The following is a 23,711-nucleotide window of genomic DNA, read 5'->3' as shown; positions in this document are numbered from 1 at the left end:
GGGCAAACTCAGGAAAGTCCCAAATCATTGAGAAGCCAAAGTACACAGAGAAAGCACACTGCGATGTTAAGCAAGGCTGCAATGAACTAAGGTCAAACAAACACATGCTAGCATCAAGAGTCCGAGGAGCACGAAGAGCCAGGTAGGAGGGGACAGGAGAGAGCTCACAGGGGGGAGATCTCTCCCAGCCCCACCCAACAACTCACAAGCAAAGCACACAGGATGAGGTCTGCAGAGGCAGACGTGGAGGCAGACTAGCATTAAGACCACCCCGGTGGCTTTTCTTGCCCACTGGGGCCATGTGTAGTCCACAGACTAAAGTGTCCTGATCCACCAGCCATCAAGAGTGGATTAAACAGTGTAACTGGCCCGGAAGGGGCAAGGATAGTCCAGAGTTACTTGTGTTGCCTGCTTTGACTATTCAACTGTTAAACAAAGGTCCTCAAGAAACTGGAATGTCCCCCACAGGAGTCTCACACTGGGAGGAGGCAATTGAAATCTGGTGCCAGTTATAGGAATGGCTTGTCCTCTTGTCCCCTTCCCTCCACTACCTAAAGATCTCACGTGGTTCCGACATCTGTGAGGCCACCTTGTAGGAGAAATTAGAGCCCAGACAATAATGGGCAGCCCACCTTGGCCAAGACTGCTTAACTACATAGCCTTCAACCTAAGTTAGGAGTCGGAGAATGGACTTGGCGCAGGGAGACAAGCTGCTGGACATCTTTAACCCCTTCTTTCTCAGTGGTCCACACTGAATAATGTTTTTGTTTCTTTCCACTACTACTTGTTTAATTACCCTGTAAAGGTGGGTGGCTAGCCAGGCGGTGGTGGCGCACGCCTTAAATCCCAGCACTCGGGAGGATCTCTGTGAGTTCGTTCGAGACCAGCCTGGTCTACAAGAGCTAGTTCCAGGACAGGCACCAAAGTTACAGAGAAACCCTGTCTTGAAAAAAAAAACAAAAAATAAAAAATAAAAAATAAAAAAATAAAAAAAAATAAAGGTGAGTGGCTGAACCTGGCTTATTAGGGTCGTCAAGGCTCAGGTTTTAACTTCAAACAGCTCAAGTAAAAGGGAGATGTCATTGTTAATTAAGTCTTGTAATTGTCATATGCCTCTGTCCTCTGTCTCCACAGTACAGATGTAGAAAAGCCAAAAGTTCCAGTTCAAAGCCCATCTACCCAGACATTTAGCTGACCTTGGGGGAACCGTCTGACCTCACCGACTCAACTCTGGTCTCAGAACTGCCAGGTTGGATGAGAAAGCCTGTGACGTGCCAACGTGATCTCTGGCACACGAATGCTCTGTAGTCTAGCTAAAAAGAAGACGAACCAGACTGCATTGAAGCTCTCAAATTAGTCTGGATTCTGTGGCAGACAAAATTTCCTAAAGATGACTTTCATTTAAAAAAAAAAAAAACCCTCCCTTATGACTCTGTCCCACTGAGATCTTCTGAAATCCAGCCAGGCTCATAACCACTGAGAAATGAGTCTCTTACTTCTCAATCCAATTACCTTGACCACTGAGTCTTCCCAGTAGAGGGCCCAGACACAGGACAGGAACAAAACAGGCCTGGCTACACCCTTTCCATTCTTGACCCACAGAATCTGTAAATACACGGGTTCTATTTTATACCACCTGGTTTGAGCTTGCTATGTAACAAGAGATACCACAAGTGGAAATATGTCTTGATTGATGCATTTTCTGGTCAGGGCCCTCTGGACTGTATAAAAATGGAGAAGGGTACCAAGCAGTGACACACATTCACTACCTTCTACTTCTTGACTGTAGATGCAAGGTTGCCAGCTACTTCAAACACGGCGTCCCACCACAGTGGAATCTAGCCTTCAACTGTGAGAATACACCCTTTATCCTTTGTCACATTTGTTGGAGTAACTTATCACAGAGTCCCAAATATATTAGGCATACATGATGTCTACACAATCTCTGAAGTACCCAGCAAGAACTTAGACATTCACGAGGAAGCTAACTAATGATTTTGGCTGGAACCTTGGAAATGAATGAAGCCATACTTAGAAATGGATGAGACTATACTAAGAAACGAATGAGACCATACTTAGAAATGAATGAGACTATACTTAGGAATGAATGAGACCATACTAACAAAACTCTTGGCCTCCAGGTGCCTACTATCAATGGATCCGCAAGTGAGAGGGACTAGAATTGCTCCACCAAAGAGACAGAGTGATTAATATTGATCCAAACAACTACAAAGGAGAGGAGAAAGGAGGAGGTGAAGAAGAGACCCAAGATTAGAGGAGAAACAGCCACTGACTGAAAGTGCAATCGGGCACGTGGACTGAAGCACCGAGATGACAAGATGTACATTCTAAGACTATGAGGTGCACGCAGACACCTGCACTCATCTGTCTCCCAGATACACACTAGGTTCCCAGACAGCTATCTGCGTTCCCCATCCTTCACATTTTAGAAAAATTCTAGGGTGAGCTGAACTCCACAACATTCCTGGGTAGTAGACAATATCATTGGAGGAAAGATGCTATATACTACAAGACAAAATCCAAGGCAGGGTTAAGACCTGGAAACTGCGCAAGAAATCAGGCTGATCAGGCTGGCTGGATTCCATTTATGTCAGTAGAACATTTTTAGATCAAGAGGCTGCTCGAGGGAAGTTGTGGAAGAGATTCATTAACAACCATAAAGCTCTCTAAATCTCACTCAGAGTGATGTCGAGGAGAAGGAGAAGTGGAGACACTCCGACTGGAGAAACAATAAAAGTGAATCCCAGGAATGAGGAGCATTCTAAGAACAGCAAGGCAGAGGAGGCGGTGGCCTCTTTCCTGCTGGTTACCTGCTTCTTTGTAGTGGGCAGACATAGCATCTGACAGCTGGGTGGGACTGGTGCATGGAGCCTCAAACGCAGAACAGTAAATGGCTAAGCCACAGACAAGCAGAGCCAGCAGACAGGCAGTTCTGCAGGTCAGAGCAGCCCAGTCCTCAGAAAGACTGAAGGGAAAGAGATGCTACAGTTTTATGAAGACCTCGCTAGCAGGTCCTGGAGAAATGACATCACAATTCTCCCAGTGCTGTATTTACTTTTCCCCTAAACAGTTTTTAATGAAGGAAAGCAATGATGCCCATGTCTGAACAGTAATCAGGGCTTTTATAAGTGAAGAGATGAGCCTAAGGAAGGCATTTGGCTGCCTACTGTACACTATTTGGTTTCACACTTACAATACTCTTAGGAAATACTGGCAGTCCCACTTTATAGAGACAAAATGAAGGGGGATAGTTGTACTGCCAAAGCTTTATAGTGAGTCCATGCCACAGTCAGGATTTGCCCTGGCGAACCTGCTCCCAAAGCCCATGGGCTGGACAGATCAATATGTTAAGAGGTATCTCTTACGAGTAACAAGTTCAACGTTAGTCAAGTGTGAACTAATGAGCTTTGTGGTAACTGCTCCAATGGTGACTATATCCTAGAACCAGAGACTGTATGGAGGGGTCTTCCATCACGTGTCATATGTATCTCAACCATGACAGCAATTCACACAAGTGCCAGGCCACTCTATGTGCGTGAGGTGAAGTTCCCGTCATCACTCTTGTTCTTGGAGAGCCTCTCTCAGAACTCCCAAGCTACCAACAACATATCTCTCTGCTCCACAGGATCCCTGTCTCCATCTGTCACCAAGCACTCTCTCCTCTCCGTTTCTTCAGAGTCTGGACTCAGGAAGGAAGAGTTAGTGTAATGATTTCCATTGAAGTTGCAGCAGTGCCGAAAGCCCGACTCAAGCGGGCTGAGGTGGAAATTGTTAGGACCAGAGACGTCTGCCACTCATTTCTCACGACTCCCGTTTTGACTCAAGAGTTCTGTCTGGTGGACGCACTGCAACAGGCTTGAGTCCCAATTAACATGGGCTTCTAAATGGGTTCTTATGATTCGAAGCCAAATCCTCAAACACCCTTGGGCTGCCTTTTATAAAAATCCTTTTAGTTTGCGGCTAACATCTAACGTAATAACAAACAAGGCTCTAGATGTGTGCTCCCACCTCCACTTCCCTTCCCCCACCCCCTCTAGCTGTTTGTCTCACTCTGGGATTCTCTAAATGGATCTGTTTCCCCTGTCCTTTTACTCTAGTCTGGTCTTTAATGGGACCACCTCTGTGCTTCCCTGGCTTCTGCCGCCTACCTACACTGGAATTTTAAGTTGGTCAGCTGACACAGGTTTCTAAAAGTGTTTTATTTGTCTGTCTGTTAGAATAATGTGGCCACACTATGCCTCTGTGACTATGTGGGTGGTTTTCATAGTATGACTGTGTTAGGTCTTTATGTGTATATGTGTGCACATTTTAAGATCTGTAAAACTTATACCTCCAGATTACAACAACTCTGGAAAAATACAAACACGTGACCTCACCACCATCTTGGGTAAGAGTACCTACATGTGCTAGTGTTCTTTGACTTATTAAAACATTCCTTTTAATCTTCTTACATTTACTGGCATTGGTAAGCTGTAACTAAATGAGTAAAATACATGTCTAAATTTAGCTTATATGCCCAGTTTAAAATAACAGGTAATGGGACCTAATTCTCAAATGCCTTTACAGATCTGAGAGTATGGCATTTAACAAAAGAGCTTCTAACACTGAGACATGCCAGCTCCCACAGCATCCTATAGCTTCTCCAGAAGATCTTCCATCTTGAGGCTTGCCTTTGGGTTTGGCAAAGCCACTCACACACCAAAAAGCGGCCATCTCTTCAGCTTCCTGGATGCCACCAGGGAATCCATCTTCTCATCCTGCCAAGACAGGCAGACTAAATCTCCCCCCTCCCCAACAGGAAAATCTTTGGGCCTCTTGTACTCAGCAAGCACTGCTTCTAGGCTGGTGTTCTCCAAGGACTAAGGAGAGATTTGGGATTTCCTGTGTAGCTAAAAAAGCTCATTTCTGCTCATTTATCCCTCTTAGATCAAATGGCATTCGATGGCTTAAGGTACCAGTAGCTCATTACTTCATTTGCTAAGTTTCCTGCTAAAATACAGACAGGTGTGCCTCTTTAACAGGCTTCATAGTCCAGGACTAACAGGTTTCAGGTTTATCTTCAGAGGTTCAGAGTTTCCAATTCCCTTTAATTCTCTTCTAAAATGTACACACCTTTTAACCTAAAGCAATGGCCTTTTGCTACGACACCAAGATGTAAATCTCTCCCAGTTCTCTTACAGACACCTACAGATTCCTGAAAAAGTGCTGCTGTATCACAACTCAAGGGCAAGTGAGCTGCGGTGCAAGCCTGCTGCCCTCTTTACCCAACGTGGCCATTCACCACTGTGCTCTTCCATCTTCTTTATAATCAGAAATCCCAGCAGGGGGCACCATGAGGGAGGAAGCTGATGGAGTTAAAAAAACAAACTTCTCAGTGTCAGTGAGTCTCTGCAACACGACAGGGAGGCTGCCTGGCTCCCACTGACTGCAACCGAACTCCTCCTGCTGACCCTGATATGCAAAACTGTGCAATCAGAACTGGGTGAGAAATCCTCGCCAGGAAGAGGATGACCTCAGTCTTCAAAATTAGACCTGGAAAAAGCCCTCGGCAGCTCAGTGTCTCCCACACAGCAGCTTCTGACATTCCTTTCCGACTTTAATTCCAAGCTAAGAAGTTTCACCATAATAAAAATAATTTTTTAATGCTGACCATTATTTTTTTCCTTTAGAGTTTTTTTCCCCCTTTTGGTTGTTCAAGATGAGATTTCTCTGTGCAATAGCCTTGGCTGTCCTGGACCCTGCTCCATAGGCCGGGCTGGCCTTGAACTCAAAGAGATCTGCCTGCTTCTGCCTCCTGAGTGCTGGGATTAAAGGCGTGCTCCACCACCACCCAGCTCTTTTAGAGATTTTTTTATTTTAATTTTAGGGGTTTTTAGTTGGCTTGGTGGTTAAGGGCACTGACTGGTCTTGCAGAGGTCCTGGGTTCAGTTCCCAGCACCCACATGGCAGCTCACAGTCATCTGTAACGCCGGTTCCAGGAGGCCCAAGCCATTATCTGACTTCCACTGGTAGCCCACAAAACTCTCAGACATATATAATTTTTTTTTAAAAAAATTGGTATTTTAGGTTAGCATACAGAGTCATGGGTTTTGTTACAGCATTTTCATGCAGAGTGTTCATTTTTATTTCTGGTTTGCATGGTTCTAAAGATGTAATGTTTATGTTCTTCACGTCCATTCTTAAGGGCTGTCACACACCCTTTCTCATAGCTTTGGCCAAGCTGTGCTATTTAGTTCCTTTCATGTCTCCTCTGTCCCTCCTTCCAACAGTGTTGGCTCCTCTTTAGATTCCTCCCAATCTGTCGACATCTTTCTGTAACTGGTGCATACCCCACCCTTGATAAACTCTCTAGGTAGTTCCATTCCCCAAGAGCTCTCCAAAAACCCCTACAGTAAAAACAAACCAGACTAGGACTCCAAGGGTAGCTCAAATCTGTGATCTGATCCAAGCTTTGGAATAATTCTGCCAACAGTGTGCATGAAAATGTGCATGTCCCATTTGTGCAATTAAAACAAAAATATGGGAAGCAGATACACTCACTGCAACAGCTGCCCTGACACACTATTCCAAAGACACTCTCTCTGTGAGCCCTTCCTTCCTGCTTTCAGACTACTGGAACAACAGACAGCAAAGCATGAAAATTTCTCCAGGAATCCAGTGCTGGGGGAGGGAAAGGCTGAAGCCGGATGCCAGGCAGAGGAAGAACTCGCCCCCCAGGAACATACGCTAATGTTCTGGCTTTGGTTTCATCTTTTCTATAAAACTTCCAAAAGTGATTACAGGAAACACAGAAAGCAGCTAGGAGTCTTTTTCTCACTGCTTTGGTTAAATGTAAATAAATTTATTTTCCTGCATCAATTTGCTTTTTTTTTTTTTTTAAAGAATTGGCAGTTTAGGCCGGGCGGTGGTGGCGCACGCCTTTAATCCTAGCACTCGGGAGACAGAGGCAGGCGGATCTCTGTGAGTTCGAGACCAGCCTGGTCTACAAGAGCTAGTTCCAGGACAGGCTCCAAAACCTCAGAGAAACCCTGTCTCGAAAAACCAAAAAAAAAAAAAAAAAAAAAAAAAAAAAAAAAAAAAAAAAAAAAAAAAAAAGAATTGGCAGTTTAGGGGGCTGGAGAACGGGTTCAGTCATTCACTTGTTCTTGCAGAGGACCCAGGTTCTATTCCCAGAACCTATGTGACAGCTCACAACTGCCTGTAACTCCAGTTCCAGGGAATCTGATGCCCTCTTCTGGCCTCTGCAGGTACTGAATGCATGCGGTGCACAGACATACATGCAGACAAACACACATACACATGGAATAAATGATTTTCTCAAGAAAAAAGAGGAGGGAGGGAGGGAGGGAGGAAGGGAGGGAGAAAAAAGGGAAGGGAAGGGAAGGGAAGGGAAGGGAAGGGAAGGGAAGGGAAGGGAGGCAGAGGGGAGGGAGGGAGAACAGGAGGGAGGACTGACAGCTTATAACTCTAAGTACCTCCCTGTACCAGAGCACCAAATACAGCTGGGGTGGAGAGAGCTGAGACCAGGTCTGGCCTCGAGCTCAGAGGATCCTCTGACATTAGCTTCCAAGGGTTGAGACGAGGTGTGCTCCACCACATCTGGCTCAGCAACCTTCCTACTTCATCTAATCTGAACTTGTACACAGCATGTTTGCGCCGCAGAGACATGTGTACTGTGTCCGTGCTCACTGTCACTTGTTGCCCACAGCACTTGTGATGCTCTCTGTGCAGGTTCTGGTGTTCTCCACTTAGGTTCAGCAAGATTCATGGCAGGCTCAAGAAAGCATCAAAATCCCTAGGAAGTCAAGCTTCTTGGGAAGTGGCACTCTACTAAACATGAATGACCTGCAGAACTTGTTTTTTTTGGGGGGGGGGCAGATAGGGTCTCTCTTTGTAGCCCTGGAACCCGGTATGTGGACCAGGTTGCCTTCAAACTCAGAGCTCTGTCTGTTTCTGCCTCTCAAGCACTGTGATTAAAGGCATGCACCCTAATACCTGGCTTTCATCACCCACATTTTTAAAAGCCAGGTGAGGCAGCACAGGCCTATAATCCCAATGCTAGGGGTGGCAGAGACAGAAGCTCCCCAGGGTCTACTGGCCAACCAGTATAGCTGAATTGGGATGCCCCATGTTCAATGAGAGACTCTCAAAAATAAGACGGAAGCAATTGAGTGAGATGCCTGATGTTGGCCTCTGTTCTCAACACACACGCACACCCACAAACATATGAATATACACATAATAAACCAAACACTGACTAGAATTCTGAGTTCTGGCTGGGTGACGTCCTGCTAATCAGCACCCATCCACAGCCGTCTTCCACCAGACATGACAACCCAGAAGTCAACAGCAGGCATTCAGCCCAACCAGGAAGAAAGCACTTTAAACATGAGTTAATGCTAACAGTTGTCTGACACCTAAGTCCCTGAGGAGGGCTCCCTGGGAGGGACCTGTGCACTGAGGGAAGCTAGTGCAGCTGTCATGTGCTCTCAGCTCACTTCTCCGTGTGACACAGCAGCCTCGGGCTGCAGCAGTGAAGAATGCTGGAGCACCTGTCACCTTTGCAGATCCCAGCACATGGGAGATGCCTTCCGGCTACTGAGCACAAGCACTTAAATACAGCCTTATTTTATTCCTGAGACAGTCATGTGAGACACTCAGGAAAGATTAAAAAAAAATAATTTTAGTTGTTAGTATTCCAACAATGGAAATAATGTTATTTCTGATGTTCTTTGTCTGAGTAGTGGCTACCTGGGGATTTAATTTATACTCATTTACTGAGCTAGTGTGTGTGCGGGGGAGGCGCACATTGTATGTCTATGTTTAAAAAAAAATTAAAGGTAGTGAGTAACTTCATAAGAAATGAGAGAAGAAAGAGTTGAGGGAGCTGGACCAAGCAGGCACTGGCTCACTTTCTTTGTTTTGGGTTTTTCTGAGATAGGGTTTCTTGTGTAGCCCTGGCTATCCTGGAACTCATTCTGTTGAAGACCAGGCTGGCCTTGAACTCACTGAGATCAGCCCGCCTCTGCGGGATTGGGATTAAGGGCGTGTGCCACCACTGCCTAATATTTTTTGTTTTTAAGAGACAGAATCATAGTTTTCATCTTTCGGTCAAATTCAGTACACTATGCTTTCATCTAGGAAAAAAAGTATTTCTTAATAAAGCAAATCTTTGTTTACTGAAACATCTGTGCTCAGCATCCTAGGCATTTGTCCTGACAAAATGAAGGGAGAGCTTGTGGACGACAATCTGCTCTGACCTTTCCCCAACAACTGTCACCCAAAAAGGACAGACTGGTCCCAGTTCCGTGGAAGCATGAGCATCCAAGGGAGGGGGGTCTACAGAGCAGAGCTGACACTGCCCTTTCGAAAGTGTGCTGCCAGGGCAAGAAAGTCACACCAGAGACTGAAGAAAAACCTCAAAGGTCTGAGGTTACAGGGTTCAAGGTTAGGGACCATCTTCTGTTTGTTAAGTCGCACGAGACTCTGTGTGCGGCACGCATGCATGTGTGTGCATGTTGGGACGTGTGTGGCTGCATGCGTTCGCGGCTGGAAGCTGTGTCGGGCTTGTCTTCATCACTGCTCACTTATTTACTGAGGCGGGTTCCTCACTGAGGCCGGATCTGCCATCTCCAGTCAGTCTGAGGTACTGTGCTGGGGCTCACAGGTGCCTGACACGCCCACCTGCTTTAGAGGGGTTCTGGGGTGCAGCCCCAGTTCTCACACTTTATCCGTGAGCCCAGAAGAGAAGATCCATAAACATCTACTGAGCAAAACTCTGTCTGTCCACTGGTTGGTATCGTGAAGTTTCCCTTCCTGCCCCAAAGACAGTGGGAAAGCGGGCCTGGTGAACCAGCAGAAAGCACTAGCCAGGCAAGACGGAGAAAAGTGATGTCGAGAACAGCTGGAATTAGAGCATGAGTCCAGCATCTGCCCCCACGGCTCCCACCCGTTCACTAAAGCAGGACACTAGAGAAGAGAGACACAAAACACTGGCCACAAAACAAGAGCTGAGAGTTAAGGGCTGAGCAGTCCACAGCCCAGCTGCTTCCCGACAGGTGGCGTCACACTTGACACACTGAGTGCAGCTGGGTGGTTGACAAAGGCCCTAGGGTGCTGGAGGACTGTAATCAAGACAAACAAGGAAACAAGCCTAGGCCAGGTTGTAAGCTGTCTTTTAGGTAAGGCCATGTCGACTTTAACTACCCCTTGCTAACCAAAGTAGCCAAGAGACCAGGTTTGGGAAGATGACTCTCCCTCAAGGAGAGCCACAATTCCTCCCCAAACTTAGGACTATCTACCCTATTATATAAAGGACTCTATAAGATCAGTGATCCCCAAACTCACTGGAACCCAAAATGCTGCACTGTCATTTAGTGGGGACTTCATTCCTAACACAGACAGACAAAACACTTCAGCTCTAACCTGATTCCCAAATTCTGGAACAATAATGACAAAAAAAAACCCATTTTTCATAAAACTTAAAATAGAGTCTACAAGGCCTGACACGTTTGACTTGAGGGATATCCCGCTTAGAGCTACAAAGTGGTCACACTATCTCACTGCTCTTATAGTAAGCGTGGCTATAAAACCAGCCGGCTCCATGTGTTCAAGGGCCAGGCTCCACACGACCCAGTCAGGTTTTCCCAGTGAACACAGACAACATTTAATGATGAACACTGTCCTCAGCAACACTGAGGAGGCAGGACGGGGCCCTACCTCAGGACTTAGACGCTGGTTCAAACAGATTGTCACCCTTCCTACAGTAAAGGTCAGCTCTCAGACGAGTGTCAGGCACATCCCTGTGGGCCCAGTGCTGAGGAAGCTGAGACAGGAGGATTGCAAACTCAAAGATAAGTAATAGGACTCTGTCTCAAAGATAAGTAATTATAAATGGCCAGCTCTTACCTTTCATTCTTGGCTATGAGACATGGCTTGATTCCTAGGGCTTGGGGCCATGTGAGAAAGATCACATATGGAGGAAGAAGTGGGGATAAAAGTAACAAGAAACTGCAAGGCACCTGTCACTATTATTTCAACTTCGGCTCATGGTTTAACTAACATTTTAATTATTTTTTAAGATTTATTTATATGTATATGGTGTTCTGCCTGCATGTATACCTGTATGCCAGAAGAGGGCACCAGATCTCATTACAAATGGTTGTGAGCCACCATGTGGTTGCTGGGAATTGAACTCAGGACCTCTGGAAGAGCAGCTGGTGCTCTTAACCTCTGATCCATCTCTCCAGCTCCATTTTAATTATTTTTTAATATATTTTAAATTTTAAATATATTTACATCATTTTCTCCCCTTCCCTCCAACCCCACTAATATTGTTTTATTTTATTATTACTATTATTATTGAGACAAGAGTGTTATATAGCTCAGGCAATACTTAAACTCACTGTGTACTCACTGTGTAACCTAGAAGAACCCTGGAAGCTTGCTCCCTGACTTCACTGTCCATGTGTAGGATCTCAGGCATGTGTCATCAAATACACACACACACACACACACACACACGAGAAAAAGAGGCCATGAATTTGAGAACAGGGGAGAAGACAACGTGGGAGAAGTTGAAGAAAGGAAAGAGAAGGGAAATGATGTAATTATATTTTAGTTTAAAAAAAAAACTAGGTATCCAAGTATGGCCACACTTCTGAGTGTGTCCACTTTTTCATTTTTGAATTGCTTTTTCTAGAAGTATGAAATAAAAGGAATAAAGTGAATAAAAGGAAAGGAAAGGAAAGGAAAGGAAAAAGAAAATCAATGACAGAAGCAAAATCAAAGCAGAAAAGGCAGAGACCTACAAAACATCAGCATGAACAATTTTCAAATCACCCACGGTAAGGGGTTTACATATCTGAACTCAAGGTCTTCACACGTCCAAAATTAACCACCCACCTGCAGCTTCAAACTTTAAAAAAAAATTTAAGCAGGTACTTCTTAAATTTTTAATATTGAGTTTTGCTTATGTAGGCTTGGATAGCTTAAAACTTGCAATAATTCTCCTGCCTCTGCTATCAAGTACTGGGGTTGCTCTCATGTGCTACCACACCAGGGTATGCAAGCGCTCATTTAGTGAATTAAGAAATATATATTTTAGCTTTGAGGTGGTGGCGCATGTTTTAATCCCAGCACTCAAGAGGCAGAGGTGGGTGGATTCTCTGTGAGATCAAGGCAAGCTGACTTCGGAGGAGTTCCAGGACAGCCAGGGCAACACAGAGAAATCCTGTCTCAAAAACCAAAAAATACACACACACACACACACACACACACACACACACACATACACATATATGTCTATAAATAAATCTTGGTTCTAAAACTGCCATATATTTAAACGCTCTCCAAAGTGTTAACACTCTTAGCCTGCACCTCTCATGGACCTTGAAGCACAGCACTGTCACAGCCCTGGGCTTGAAGACTGGCTACTTAGGGTCTTGGAGGCTTTGTTTCTACAAGGTCTTTGTTCTTGTTCTCAATCTATGGACAGAGACTAGTTCTGTTTCTTTAGTAGGTTGGGCTGTCCCCAGTGGTGACCAAAGTTCTGTCTTTTAAAAGGGATCCCAGGATCAGGACGGCACAGCAGGTAAGGGCACTTGCCAAGCAAGTCTGCAGAACTGAATCCAAAGCCCTAGAGGAAAGTGGATGGAGAGAGCGAACTCCACAAAGCTGTCCTCTGACCTCTACCCACATGCCAAGGCACATCACACTTGTACACAAATGATACACACTACAATTTAGAATAAACAAAAAGGGTTCCTCTAGCTGAGGGCGGTGGCAGACAACCGTACCCGGTCGTCAGAGACAGGAGCACAACAAGTTTGAGACCACTGTCTACAAAACAAGTTACAGGCTAAAACTACAGCGCAAGTCCCTGTGTTGACAAAACGAAACCCGTCTTCACAATCATGCGGCCTTCAGCAGCAGAGAGAGAGGACACACAGTGTACGAGTCCCATGACTATTGCCTGTCTGTGTCTGGTGTCAGAGAAAGCATCCTTGTGCCTTGACATCAGGAACAGTGGCTGGCAACCCAGAAAGAACTTCCAAAGCCTGCTGTCACCACTGTGGGAAGTCAACACCAACGTTCCAGCAGCACCAACAACTAGTTCTATTAAACCCTTCACAGTCGCCACACTCTAGACCGGGAGAACTTGACAGACACGGTATGTACAACCATTAGAGGCTGAAATTCTCCATCACACCATCACCATGGCAACCCCACTCTCCAATGGATGGCTGTCCCTGCATAATTCTAAAGTCAGCCTAAATTCCATTCTTCCCAATTCATATTCTCTCTCTCTCTCTCTCTCTCTCTCTCTCTCTCTCTCTCTCTCTCTCTCTCTCTCTCTCTCTCTCTCATTTTTAAACTACTTCTTTGGGAATTCTATACCAGGTGTTCGAACATAGTCACCTCCCTTCCCCTCAACTCTTCATGGATCCATCCCTTTTCCTATCCTTCAACTTTGGGTTCTTTTATCTCCAAGTTCTTGACACAGAGAACTTCAATACCACCGACGAACTCAGAATCCCATAACACTCTGGCCAGCCACTAAAACAACTTAAAAACAGGTGCTGTTATCTAAGAACTTCTCTTTCCTCCAGTTTGAGCTTATTGAGAAAAGTATCATTACTTTGTATGTGCACGCATGCACACATGTTCCATGGTGCAGCTTAGGTGAGAGGATTACCTGAGGGAACTGGGAATCTGTTCTCTCCTCTACATGCAGGTTGTAGGGCTCGAACTCAGGCTTGATGGCAGTGACCTTCACCCACTGCACTGAGCTATCCTGCTAGACCAAGAACAGTAATTTAACCTAAACATTTATATACATCAAGGCTGGGTTGTTAAAGGATGATTGCCTACTGGTTTATTTATCAGTCATCTGGACTAAGAAATATCATAGAAAAAAACCACCGAGAAGTTTTGGTCCTCACTCGAATACGAAGTTAAAACACTTCATTACTGTTTGGGCACTAACAATGATAACAAACTCTGGAGCCTACAATGCAAACAGGCAATCAGCATGAACAAGCGTAGACAGTCACTGGGGTCCTCACTCTGACAGTCTAACCTTGTGTCTCTATGGTGACTCCCTGACTGCCACCTCCTCCCAGGCCCACTAGCTTTGAGCAAGCTCATTTCCTGTGGTCATCTCTTCTCACTCAGGGAAAGACTGAACAGGAAAAAGTTCTCAAATCCTTTTCCTACCCAGTGAACGATCAGACTCAGAATTAGCCTGGATGTGGCCTCTTATTAAAGGACAAATGCCCTAGTACAATGAAAAGTCACATTATGTTCAAAAGGTCCCCAACATCAAACCAAGAAAAGAACTCAGTTTAGTTCAAAGAGAAAAGAACCTGTTCCCAAGATAACCAGGCAAGTATACAGTAAACACTACCAGGGCACCCGAAGCAGTCATGGCTGGGCTCTTCGGCCCTAGCTGACTTCAGATTTAAAGCTCTGAACTTCCTCCTCCACTGAGCGTGTGTGGGAACACAACTACTGGATGACAAAGTTCGAGTGACAGTGACGATAATACACTCGTCTGATCAGAGAAAAACATTCACATTGCTGATTTCAAAAGCATTTTAGCCCTGAGTACAAGTGCTGCCACCAAGCTCCATCCTGGGGCCCAGATCCACACGGTGCAAGCAGACACCAGCCTCCCAGTGTCAGAAGAGGGGTCTTCTGAGCCTCACATGTAACACATAAAAATATAAAGGGGCTGGATAGATGGCTCAGTGGTTAAGAGCATTGCCTGTTCTTCCAAAGGTCTTGAGTTCAATTCCCAGCAACCACATGGTGGCTCACAGCCATCTGTAATGGGGTTTGGTGCCCTCTTCTGGCCTGCAGGCATACACACAGACAGAATATTGTATACAAAATAAATAAACAAATAAATTTTAAAAAAATTTTTAAAAAATATAAAGTGAATAAGCCAATGCAACTGTCAACATTTTTAAAAGCACTTCTATTTCTCATTTTTCGGCAATTCTAACATTGATGGTCTTTAAATTTCTTATTCATGCCCCCAAAGCAGCTGCTGTATTTTTCCCATTTTTAATGGAAAATTTAGCTTTGTTAGCAAAATTTGTTTTAAAAAACAACGCGTATTTTCTATATATTTCCTATGGCCGGAAGCTGGTTAAGAGCATATTGTGAAGCTCTTCTTTCCAGTAAAGGGGAGAATTCAGATATGCAAGATGCTTGCACTGTGTTCTAATCTCTCAGTCACCTGAGAAAATGTGAGGGCTAAGAGCAGTGAGAATGAACTCAAGCATCACGCTGTATGGTACCCAAAATGCCGAGGCCGTGGGAAAGAAGGGCTTTCTGCTTTGCCGTGATACTCAAAGGCTTCTCCGCTAGACGAGCACTGTCAATGCAGGAATTTACTTTCCAACATTTGAGCTCCATGGCCAACGTGGCGGCTTCCCCTGGTCCTGTCTCCAGGTCTGACCCCTAATTCTTAGTTTTTACTGCCTCAAGGTGTCAGACCTTGTATCAAGAGACTCAACATCATTGGGGAAAATACAGAAAAGTTAATACATAATTATCTTAGAAAAAAGTCAACTCATATATTTCTTGTTTAAATAAAAGTTAATTACCATCTCCCAAAATAATTCATACTTGGGGAGCCCACTTAGCCACTGTATCATGAAAAATAAGGCAACTGTCTGACCCAAATTCAGCAGGGCATAGTCATTGTTTCTAGTACCTAAATTTAAAATCCTGTCTTCTAAGATCAACTCCAGCTCCTGAGTTCATTTTATGTAATAAGACAGCAACAGTAGCAGCACGATCCCCAGCTCAGGACCACGGAGTCACCTTGGTTATCCTTCTCTGTGTCAAGCTTGAGTATCTACTCACTAATTCACCAAGTCCTGTTTCTTCTCCCTTCACAATCTCTACCTGCCTCCTTTGAGTTTTCTCGGTCACTATTCCAGCACAGACCTTTTACTCAGCTCCTCCATACTCACATCCTTAGCCTCTCATTTCACCCTGGACCCCTGCTTACTATCTCTCAGCTGTTAGGATCAGGAGCGGCCGCAGAGTGGACTCTGACTGTCTTGTGCAGCATGGTTCCAGACAGTGCTCCAAATACACCCATTGAGCACGGGCACTCATGCTTATCAAAGGCTTTCCTAGGGCTAGGAGACAGCTCCGTGGGTAAAACACTTCTGGGCAAAAAGGAAACCAGAGTAGGACTCCTCAGAACCCATGCAAAGGAGGACGTGACAGCAGGTTCTACAGTCCCAAGTTCCTATAGCTACAGAGGCAGAACGAGGCGGTTCCCCAGGTCATGGGCCAGCCAGTCTGACACACGCAGCAGCAAATAATGAAAACTGTATCAAACAAGGCAGAAGGCAAATGACACTTGAGGGTATGCTCTGACCTAAACACACACACTATGGCACATGTGTATGTGCACACACACTATGATTTTTTAAAAAGCTTTCCAATGACTAAAATTCAAGTCTGGGTTAAAAAAAAAAAGACAATGGATAGATACCTCGTTTAACATCTAGCCATCTCCTAAAATAATATTTTTTTGCCAAGTACTGGTGGCTCATGCCTTTAATTCCAGAATTCAGCAGTCAGAGGTGTGGGGGGGATTTTTTTTTCTTCCTTCAGGTTGAATTTCCAAGCAACACACCACAATTGGCTTCCTTAGACGGTCCCTGAGGCACTGCGGGCGCACCTCTAACATCACAGAAAGCCTCTGCATCCCTCCTGTGGTGTAGTGCTCATGTGTCCACTCGCTCTTTTCCTCATAGAGTGTCATCATCAGTTTACGCTGTAGGCGTGGCATGGGCTGGTTCTGCCCTCCCCTTCGATAGCATGCAACCGTGGACTGCTTCCATTGGAACTCACTGGGCTCAGAACTTACGGAACTACATGGTCAGGAAAGGAACCCGAAGGCCAAAGAGGAATTCTTCCTCACGAGTAGAGTTGGGCTAGAGAGACGGCCCGCAGCTAAGAGTGCTTGCTCATCTTCCAGATGACCTGAATTTCTGTGCCCAGCATCCACATTGGGCAACTCACAACAACCTATAATTCCAGCTCCAGGGGGTCTGACTCCCTCTCTGTCTTCCCAGGCACTTGCACACACATATATAAATACAAAGTAACAATACTTTTTTACAAAGTATCAAGTCTAGAATAGACATCCAAAGCTAGGGATGATACTCAGGGTAGAGCTTGCCTAGCATAGATAGATATCTAAGGTGAACTAAAATCTCAGCTGCAGAGCTGAGGCAGGAATGAAAAGGAATAAAAGGTAATTATCTCTAAGAAGTGCAACTGAGTGTACCTAAAAGAGTGAGGGTGGGGGAGAACGTTTTCCCTATGAGGCACACTGGCAAGAAATACTTTTAAAATCATTGATCAGCCTGAAGAATGAAAACTTGGCAGGCGGGAAAGGAAGCAAAGCATCACGGGGAGAGAACTGTGTGAGGTCACGGAACGCTTTGGCACCAACCCCGCTCCAGGCTCATGCTTTGAACACTTGGAATCCAGCTGGCGGTACCATCTTGAGAGGCTGAGAATCAGGAGAAGGTGGGTCTTGTTCCAGCACGCTTGGCTTCCATTCACCATGATATGAACAACATCACCAAACTCTCTCACCTCCATGAACTGTTGTGGGATATTTATACACTGTGTGAAGAGAAATTGCTATGATCAGTTTAATAAAGAGCTGAACAGCCAACAGCTAGGCAGGAGGTGTGGGTGGGACTTCCGGGCAAAGAAAGAGGAAGTAGGAGATGAACTGAGAGGTACACAAGAGGATGCCATTAAGATATACATGGAATGAGTCAGACACACAAAATGGGAGAGAGGTAAAAGTCACGCGGTAGAACGTAGATCAATAAAACCATGGGTTAATTCAAGGTATAAGAGCTAGTTGAACAAGCCTAAGCTAAGGCCAAGCTCTCATAATTAGCAGTAAGTCTCCATGTTGTATTTGTGAGCTGGTGGCCCAAAGGAAAGTCTAATTACAACAAACTGAGCTACTCTGCTGAGCTTCCCTGCCATGGTGGACTAAAACTCCTCTCATCCCTTATTGGGCTTCTCTCAGGTACTGTGGTCACAATGACAAGAAACTAAGAGAGACCAGAGAAACAGCACAAACAGGGAAGCCAGGCCTGTCATTCCAGCCACATGAAAAGCTAAGGTAGGAGGATCCTGCAGGCCTAGGAGGTCAACAACAGCCTGGACAGCACTGAGGCCACTCACTCCAATAAACAAAAACAGCAATTTAAAAAACCTACAAAAATGCCAGAGGTTTGAAAACCAACAACTGGGAATAACTGAAGGTTTTTAAATGGTACCTTTATTATTACAAAAATAATACCTTTCTGGGGCTAGGGATGGAGTCAGCTAGAAGAGTGTCTGGCTAGTGTTAGGCGTGGTCCCCAGATCTTAAAACCTGGGAGTAGTAGCACATGACAACAATCTCAGCACTCAAGAGGTAGAGGCAGGAAGACAGAAATCTTATGTCATTGATTTGGGCCAAACCTGAGATTCAGGGCTGTTTCAAATGAACAAATAAAAACTTTTTTAAAATTTATTTATTTATTTTGGTATATGAGACCCACTCACCTTACAAAGAGGATTTACTCAAAGTCTGATGGTTAATATAGGTCTAATATAGTCCAACACAGGTCACAAACAACACATGCTTTGACAGGCAACACAGCTGGGTTGGGTCAAACATCGATGCATCATGGCCTCTCCAAAGGGACCACATAAAAACTAGCCAGTGCAACAAGTAATTGCCCTTAAGTTCTTCCTGCCATGTGCTCCTAATAAGACCCTGAGTGCTGGTAAGTCATGCGGAGGTGGGTGGTTTGGGAATCATTCCGAAGCCGGGCAGAGCTCAAGCAAGAACAAAGGCCAGAGGCCGAGGCTGGTATTCACTGCGCAGCTCCAGCGGCTTGTGGACACCCTGCTTCCCTTCAGGCCTGCCCACTTCACGAATCTAAGCAATCATTCTTAAAAAACAAAACAAAACAAAAACTACTGATCAAGCAATTTGATGTAGGTAAGTTCTCGGCAGAAGACCCTCACTCATTTAAAAGTCAGGGCTGCTATTTTGGACTTTTCTGTCTTCTCGCAATGCAGTGTAAAGGGTCTCTGTGCTTTGTCATCTGCAGGGTCAGCTTAGGCACCTGCGTTACTACACAGATGTCCTAGGTACGAAGCAGACGTCCTGGAAATGGGAATGAGCAGGTGAGGCTTCTCCACTCAGATCGGCAGCAGCTTGGTGGCTGGGAACCGGCTGCCTCATTCAGGTCCTGTGGGGCAAAGGCGACTCAGATCTCAAGTGAGCGGAGGGTGTGACCTCAGGGCACCAGCAGGTGGCCGGAGAGGAGTCGTCTTGGGAGGCTTATGTCACAGGCCTGGAAGTGGTTTGCTGGAGACCATCATCAACACGATTCCCAGAAGGATGATTCCTAAAAATAGGTGATGATCTCTCTCCTGTGTGTAACTATATTACGATAAAGCAGCTGACATTATGACAAGTCGTTAGTCACAAGCCACACTGACTCAGATTCCAGCCTGCAGAGGGGACGACCTAGGCCACAACTTAGAGAGGGTTCTACCTGACAGCTCTCACAGCACCCAGCCTCACCCCTACCCTGGTGGGACTCATGTAAGCCCCTCCTACTGCCATGAGAGGTCTACTACTCTGCTTCCAAATCACTTGAGTCCAATGATTTATTGCTTCTCCCTCCTTCCCCTTGCTAATTTTAACTCAAGTCCAAATTAATATTTTCTGAGAGATAACGTAATGCCTGGCCCCTCCTACCACTTCTCATGACTGAGGAATGAACATCAGCACAAAACATCTTCTGGTGGCCTCAGAATAGAACGCAAAGTTAAAGTTTTAATTCTTTCCCCCAAAGCTGTCAAAGCACTGGTTCACTCCCGCTTCTCTCCACGCCACTTCCGTCCTCTTCCTTCCCAACACGCAAAACAAAACTAAACATAGGTTCTTTGGCTCATAAGTCCCAGCCTCCTGCGGACACCAGTGAGAAACACTGACACAGATCCGTGGAGGGGAATGTGTGTAGCAAGGCGTACACGTCACCCCCCCCTCGCTCTTTCAGCAGCGAGCGTGCTAGATGCTGACCTGGTCATTACGTCATGGTCATTACGTCATACCGTACTCAACACTCACTGAGGTGCCTGGGAAGGAAAGGGACACATGGAGAAGGCATATCCAAAAGCAACGATGCATGGAGAGGTGCTGGGCGACTGGGGAAGCCCGGCCTATGCATGCCTCCTCACACACACCCCACTGCAGGGGCTTCATAGCACAAGTCTACCCCACTCAGTGATCACACACTTGGCTTAAGCTGGTTGACTGAAGGAAGTCCTGTGGGACCTGAGGACAGGGAAGACACTCTGGGTCTGGGTTTCTAGAGAGCTGGGACTATAATGACAATTAAGTTCTTTGGGGGGAATTCTTGTGCATCAGGCAGTTCTGCTGTAAGCCTAAATCCCACAGCCTCACACTGTAAGGAGCAGAGAAATCAGGGTGCAGAGACAGGAACCACACCCCACAAGGCTTCAGTATTCTGGAAAACGGACTCCTACTTGCCCATGCCTTCCCCAAAACCAACAGTAGACACTTGTGGGGAAAAATTGGATTTTCTAAGAAGCTAATAGCTGGGTAGCAAGCTTATTGTCCACAAGTGTTGACTGCTATGGTGGCACCACACAGCCACCTACCACCTAATGGGAAGCTCTTATCACACACAATCTAAATAAAGACAAAATATTGTGACAATTTCACCTGTGTGTCTGTGTGGCCTGTTCACATGTGCTTGGCCATGCCACCCTTTAGCTGTAGACGGTTCCTTTTTCTCAGAGTCGCGCCTTTTGCTCTCAAATCACCCACGCACGCATGCACGCACGCATGCACATTTTAAAGTACAAATCTACATATGATGATTTCTCTTCCCACCATGTCTCCCCCTCCTCTCCCTTCCATTCAGACCCACTTCTCTCCTCACACAGCCCTCTCCCATGACCTATATATTTATTTAAATCCAGAGTCAACACAGGAGAGAAAACACCTAGTATTCATCTTCCTGAGCCCCGCATGTTTCACTTAACGAGATGTCCAGGTCCAGACGCTTCCTGCCAACATCACCACTTCACTCTCTACAGCGGAAGACTACCATGTGTACACGTGCCGCACGTCTCCAGGGTGCATGTGTGCCAAAGCTTTAATCCTTTCACTTGCTGCTGGGCATCCAGGCGGCTCCCTATCTTGCCCACTGTGAACGATGCGTGTGGTGTGCCGGCATGTCTCCAGCACGCTGACTTTGCTTCCTCGCAGCCTATATGCAGTAAGGGTTCAGCTGAGTCATACGGTTCTGGTTTCAGCATTTCTTGAGGAACTACACACTGATTCCCACGCTGGCTCTAGCTTATGTTCCCACCAGCTGTGTCCTGAGAGTCCTTTGCTCCCCACAGGTAACATAATTAAGGAACATCCTAAATTGTTTACTACGAAAACCAAATCAAACAGCTGTACATTTCTCCTGCTGCCCTTTCGTGTGTTTTAGAGAAGAGTTTCACTATATACACAGGCCAGCCTGAAGTTCTGAGATTACAGGAATAAGCTACCGTGCCCAGCCCTTATAAGAAAAGAACTTACAAATGTGGTATGGAACATGTGTTGACAAACAAGAACCAGGAAGCCAGGAAGGCAAACTCAACCAGGCAGCCAGCTAGTCTTGTCTTTAAAGGTTTTGGTTTATTTTAATGTTCTACAAGCTAAGAGTTGTAGTAGTAGGAGCGGCGAGGCTGCGTCCCCAGCATCCGGCCGCCCGCATGGCTAGCTTATGCCCGAAATAATTACATGGAAACTGTATTCTTTTAAACACTGCCTGGCCCGTTATCTGTAGCCTCTTATTGGCTAGCTCTTACATATCGATCTAACCCATTTCTAATAATCTGTGTAGCCCATGAGCTGGCTTACCAGGAATGATCTTAACCTGCGTCTGTCTGAAGTGGGAGAATCCTGGCGACTGCCTGACTCGGCGTCTTTCTCCCAGCATTCTGTTCTGTCTACTCCGCCTACCTAATTTTCTGTCCTATGAGGGCCAAGGCAGTCTCTTTACTAGTTAACCAATGAAAGCAACAGATAAGATACAAGACCCACCTCCATCAAAGAGTAGTTTTAACTTTTAAAATTACCTTGAATGGTGGGTTGGGTGACTGTGTACACATACATGGAGGTCAAGGAATAAAGTTCAGGAGTTATTTCCTTGTATCCTGTGGTCCTGGGAACTGAACATCAGGCTTGGCAACAAGCTCCTACTGAGACACTGTGCTACCCCAATTTTTAAAAACTTTTTAAAAATGTTTGAAAGGGCTGACAGTATGGTAACTTCAGCAAAGGCATTGCCTCCAAACCGGATGACCTGAGTTCAATCCCCAGGGATCTATCCACAACATGGACGGGCAAACCTACCCTGACAAGTTGTCTTGTGACCTCTAATTATGTGCGCACACACACTAAGTGAATTATAAAAATAAATATGAACATGTAAAAATCTTTTCTTCATCTTGTCACACTTCGTAGATGTTTTGGTACACTCTGGTTACTGCTTTTATTTTCTCTTTACTCCAAGTCTGAAAGATGAGTCAATGGGAACCGTGTTGGGTGACTTTTTTAGATAAGAAGGCCGTGAAGCTTGGAAGTAGATTTGTTCAATAGATCCCTTCCCATCCCTACATCCTGCGGCATTCCCATTACACACCTCTGTCTTCCTGGCTGTCTCCCCAGTGTAACTGCCCAAAGTCCCTTAAACATTCTCTGCATATTTGACAGCTCACCATAGTGTAAAATCTACCCTTCCTAAAATAGGACGGAAAACAAGCTCCCAGCCCATTTCCTGCAGAGTAGACACAACCGGGGCTAGTGATGCCCTGTCTGACGATGGAGGCAGAGCATCTTCGGCTGACTACTTCTGACCAGTTCCTTGAAGCTCTGCCTGGGGTCTAGCTCTTCAGCCACACAACAGTCGTGATGGGTGTATCTGCTCCTTCAGACTTTCCCACATAATCTTGATACTACAGAGCCCTTACTCCGTAAATAGCATCACAAGGTCCAGAAGAAATGTTTATGATACTTCAAGATGTTTTATTAAGTGCATTTATTCATATGGAGATGGGAGTGTGTAGGTCGGAGGGCAAGAGTGAGAGCTGGTTGTCTTCCCATCACATGGTCAGGCTTGCCGGCAAGCGCCTTTACCTGCTGAGCCATTTCACCAGACCTAACAGACTTCTAAAATCTTCCAGAACATCTTTCTGCCATCACCTGGCAGCACAGTCCTGCTGTCACTAGCTCTTACCAGCTGCTGGCCTTAAAGGGACCCTGTGATTAGCGGATACAGGCTCCCCTTGCCATGCTTCTTGGAGCCTTACAATGCACATGAGTTTCACACATTCCCAATGCAGGAATAAGGGAAACACACATTTGAAACATTTACCTGACCACTGAACCATTTCCTAACATACTTCACAGAATAGGAATGCACTTGGGGAGCAGAGAAAAAAAAGAATCCACTATCTAGAAAAATGTTTGAAATTATAAAATATCAAGAAAATAAGAAGATGAGGAATGGAATCCTGAAATACGTACTAGAGCAAAAATGCTTTCC

The 23,711-nt window shown here is 45.5% G+C and overlaps 1 protein-coding gene across 5 annotated transcripts in view; it reads right to left on the bottom strand.

The window, feature by feature from the left end:
* Nucleotides 1–23,711, bottom strand: part of Igf2bp2 (insulin like growth factor 2 mRNA binding protein 2) — a 111,912-nt gene that overhangs the window by 46,367 nt on the left and 41,834 nt on the right. The window contains exon 3 of one of the 5 annotated variants that reach the window (XM_050146555.1): nt 17,510–17,685. The exons of the other annotated variants lie outside the window; for them this stretch is intronic. Within the exon in view, the coding sequence (XP_050002512.1) occupies nt 17,510–17,661 (152 nt within the window). The 5' untranslated portion in view covers nt 17,662–17,685. The remainder of the gene's footprint in view (nt 1–17,509; nt 17,686–23,711) is intronic. 5 annotated transcript variants of the gene reach the window in all.

The sequence above is a fragment of the Alexandromys fortis genome, unplaced genomic scaffold, assembly GCF_014885135.2.
Source record: "Alexandromys fortis isolate MF-2015 unplaced genomic scaffold, M_Fortis_MF-2015_v1.1 scaffold_56, whole genome shotgun sequence".
In the NCBI taxonomy this organism is placed as follows: Eukaryota; Metazoa; Chordata; class Mammalia; order Rodentia; family Cricetidae; genus Alexandromys; species Alexandromys fortis.
The sequence above is the reverse complement of the archived record's forward strand: the minus strand, read 5'-3'. Positions and strand labels throughout refer to the sequence as shown.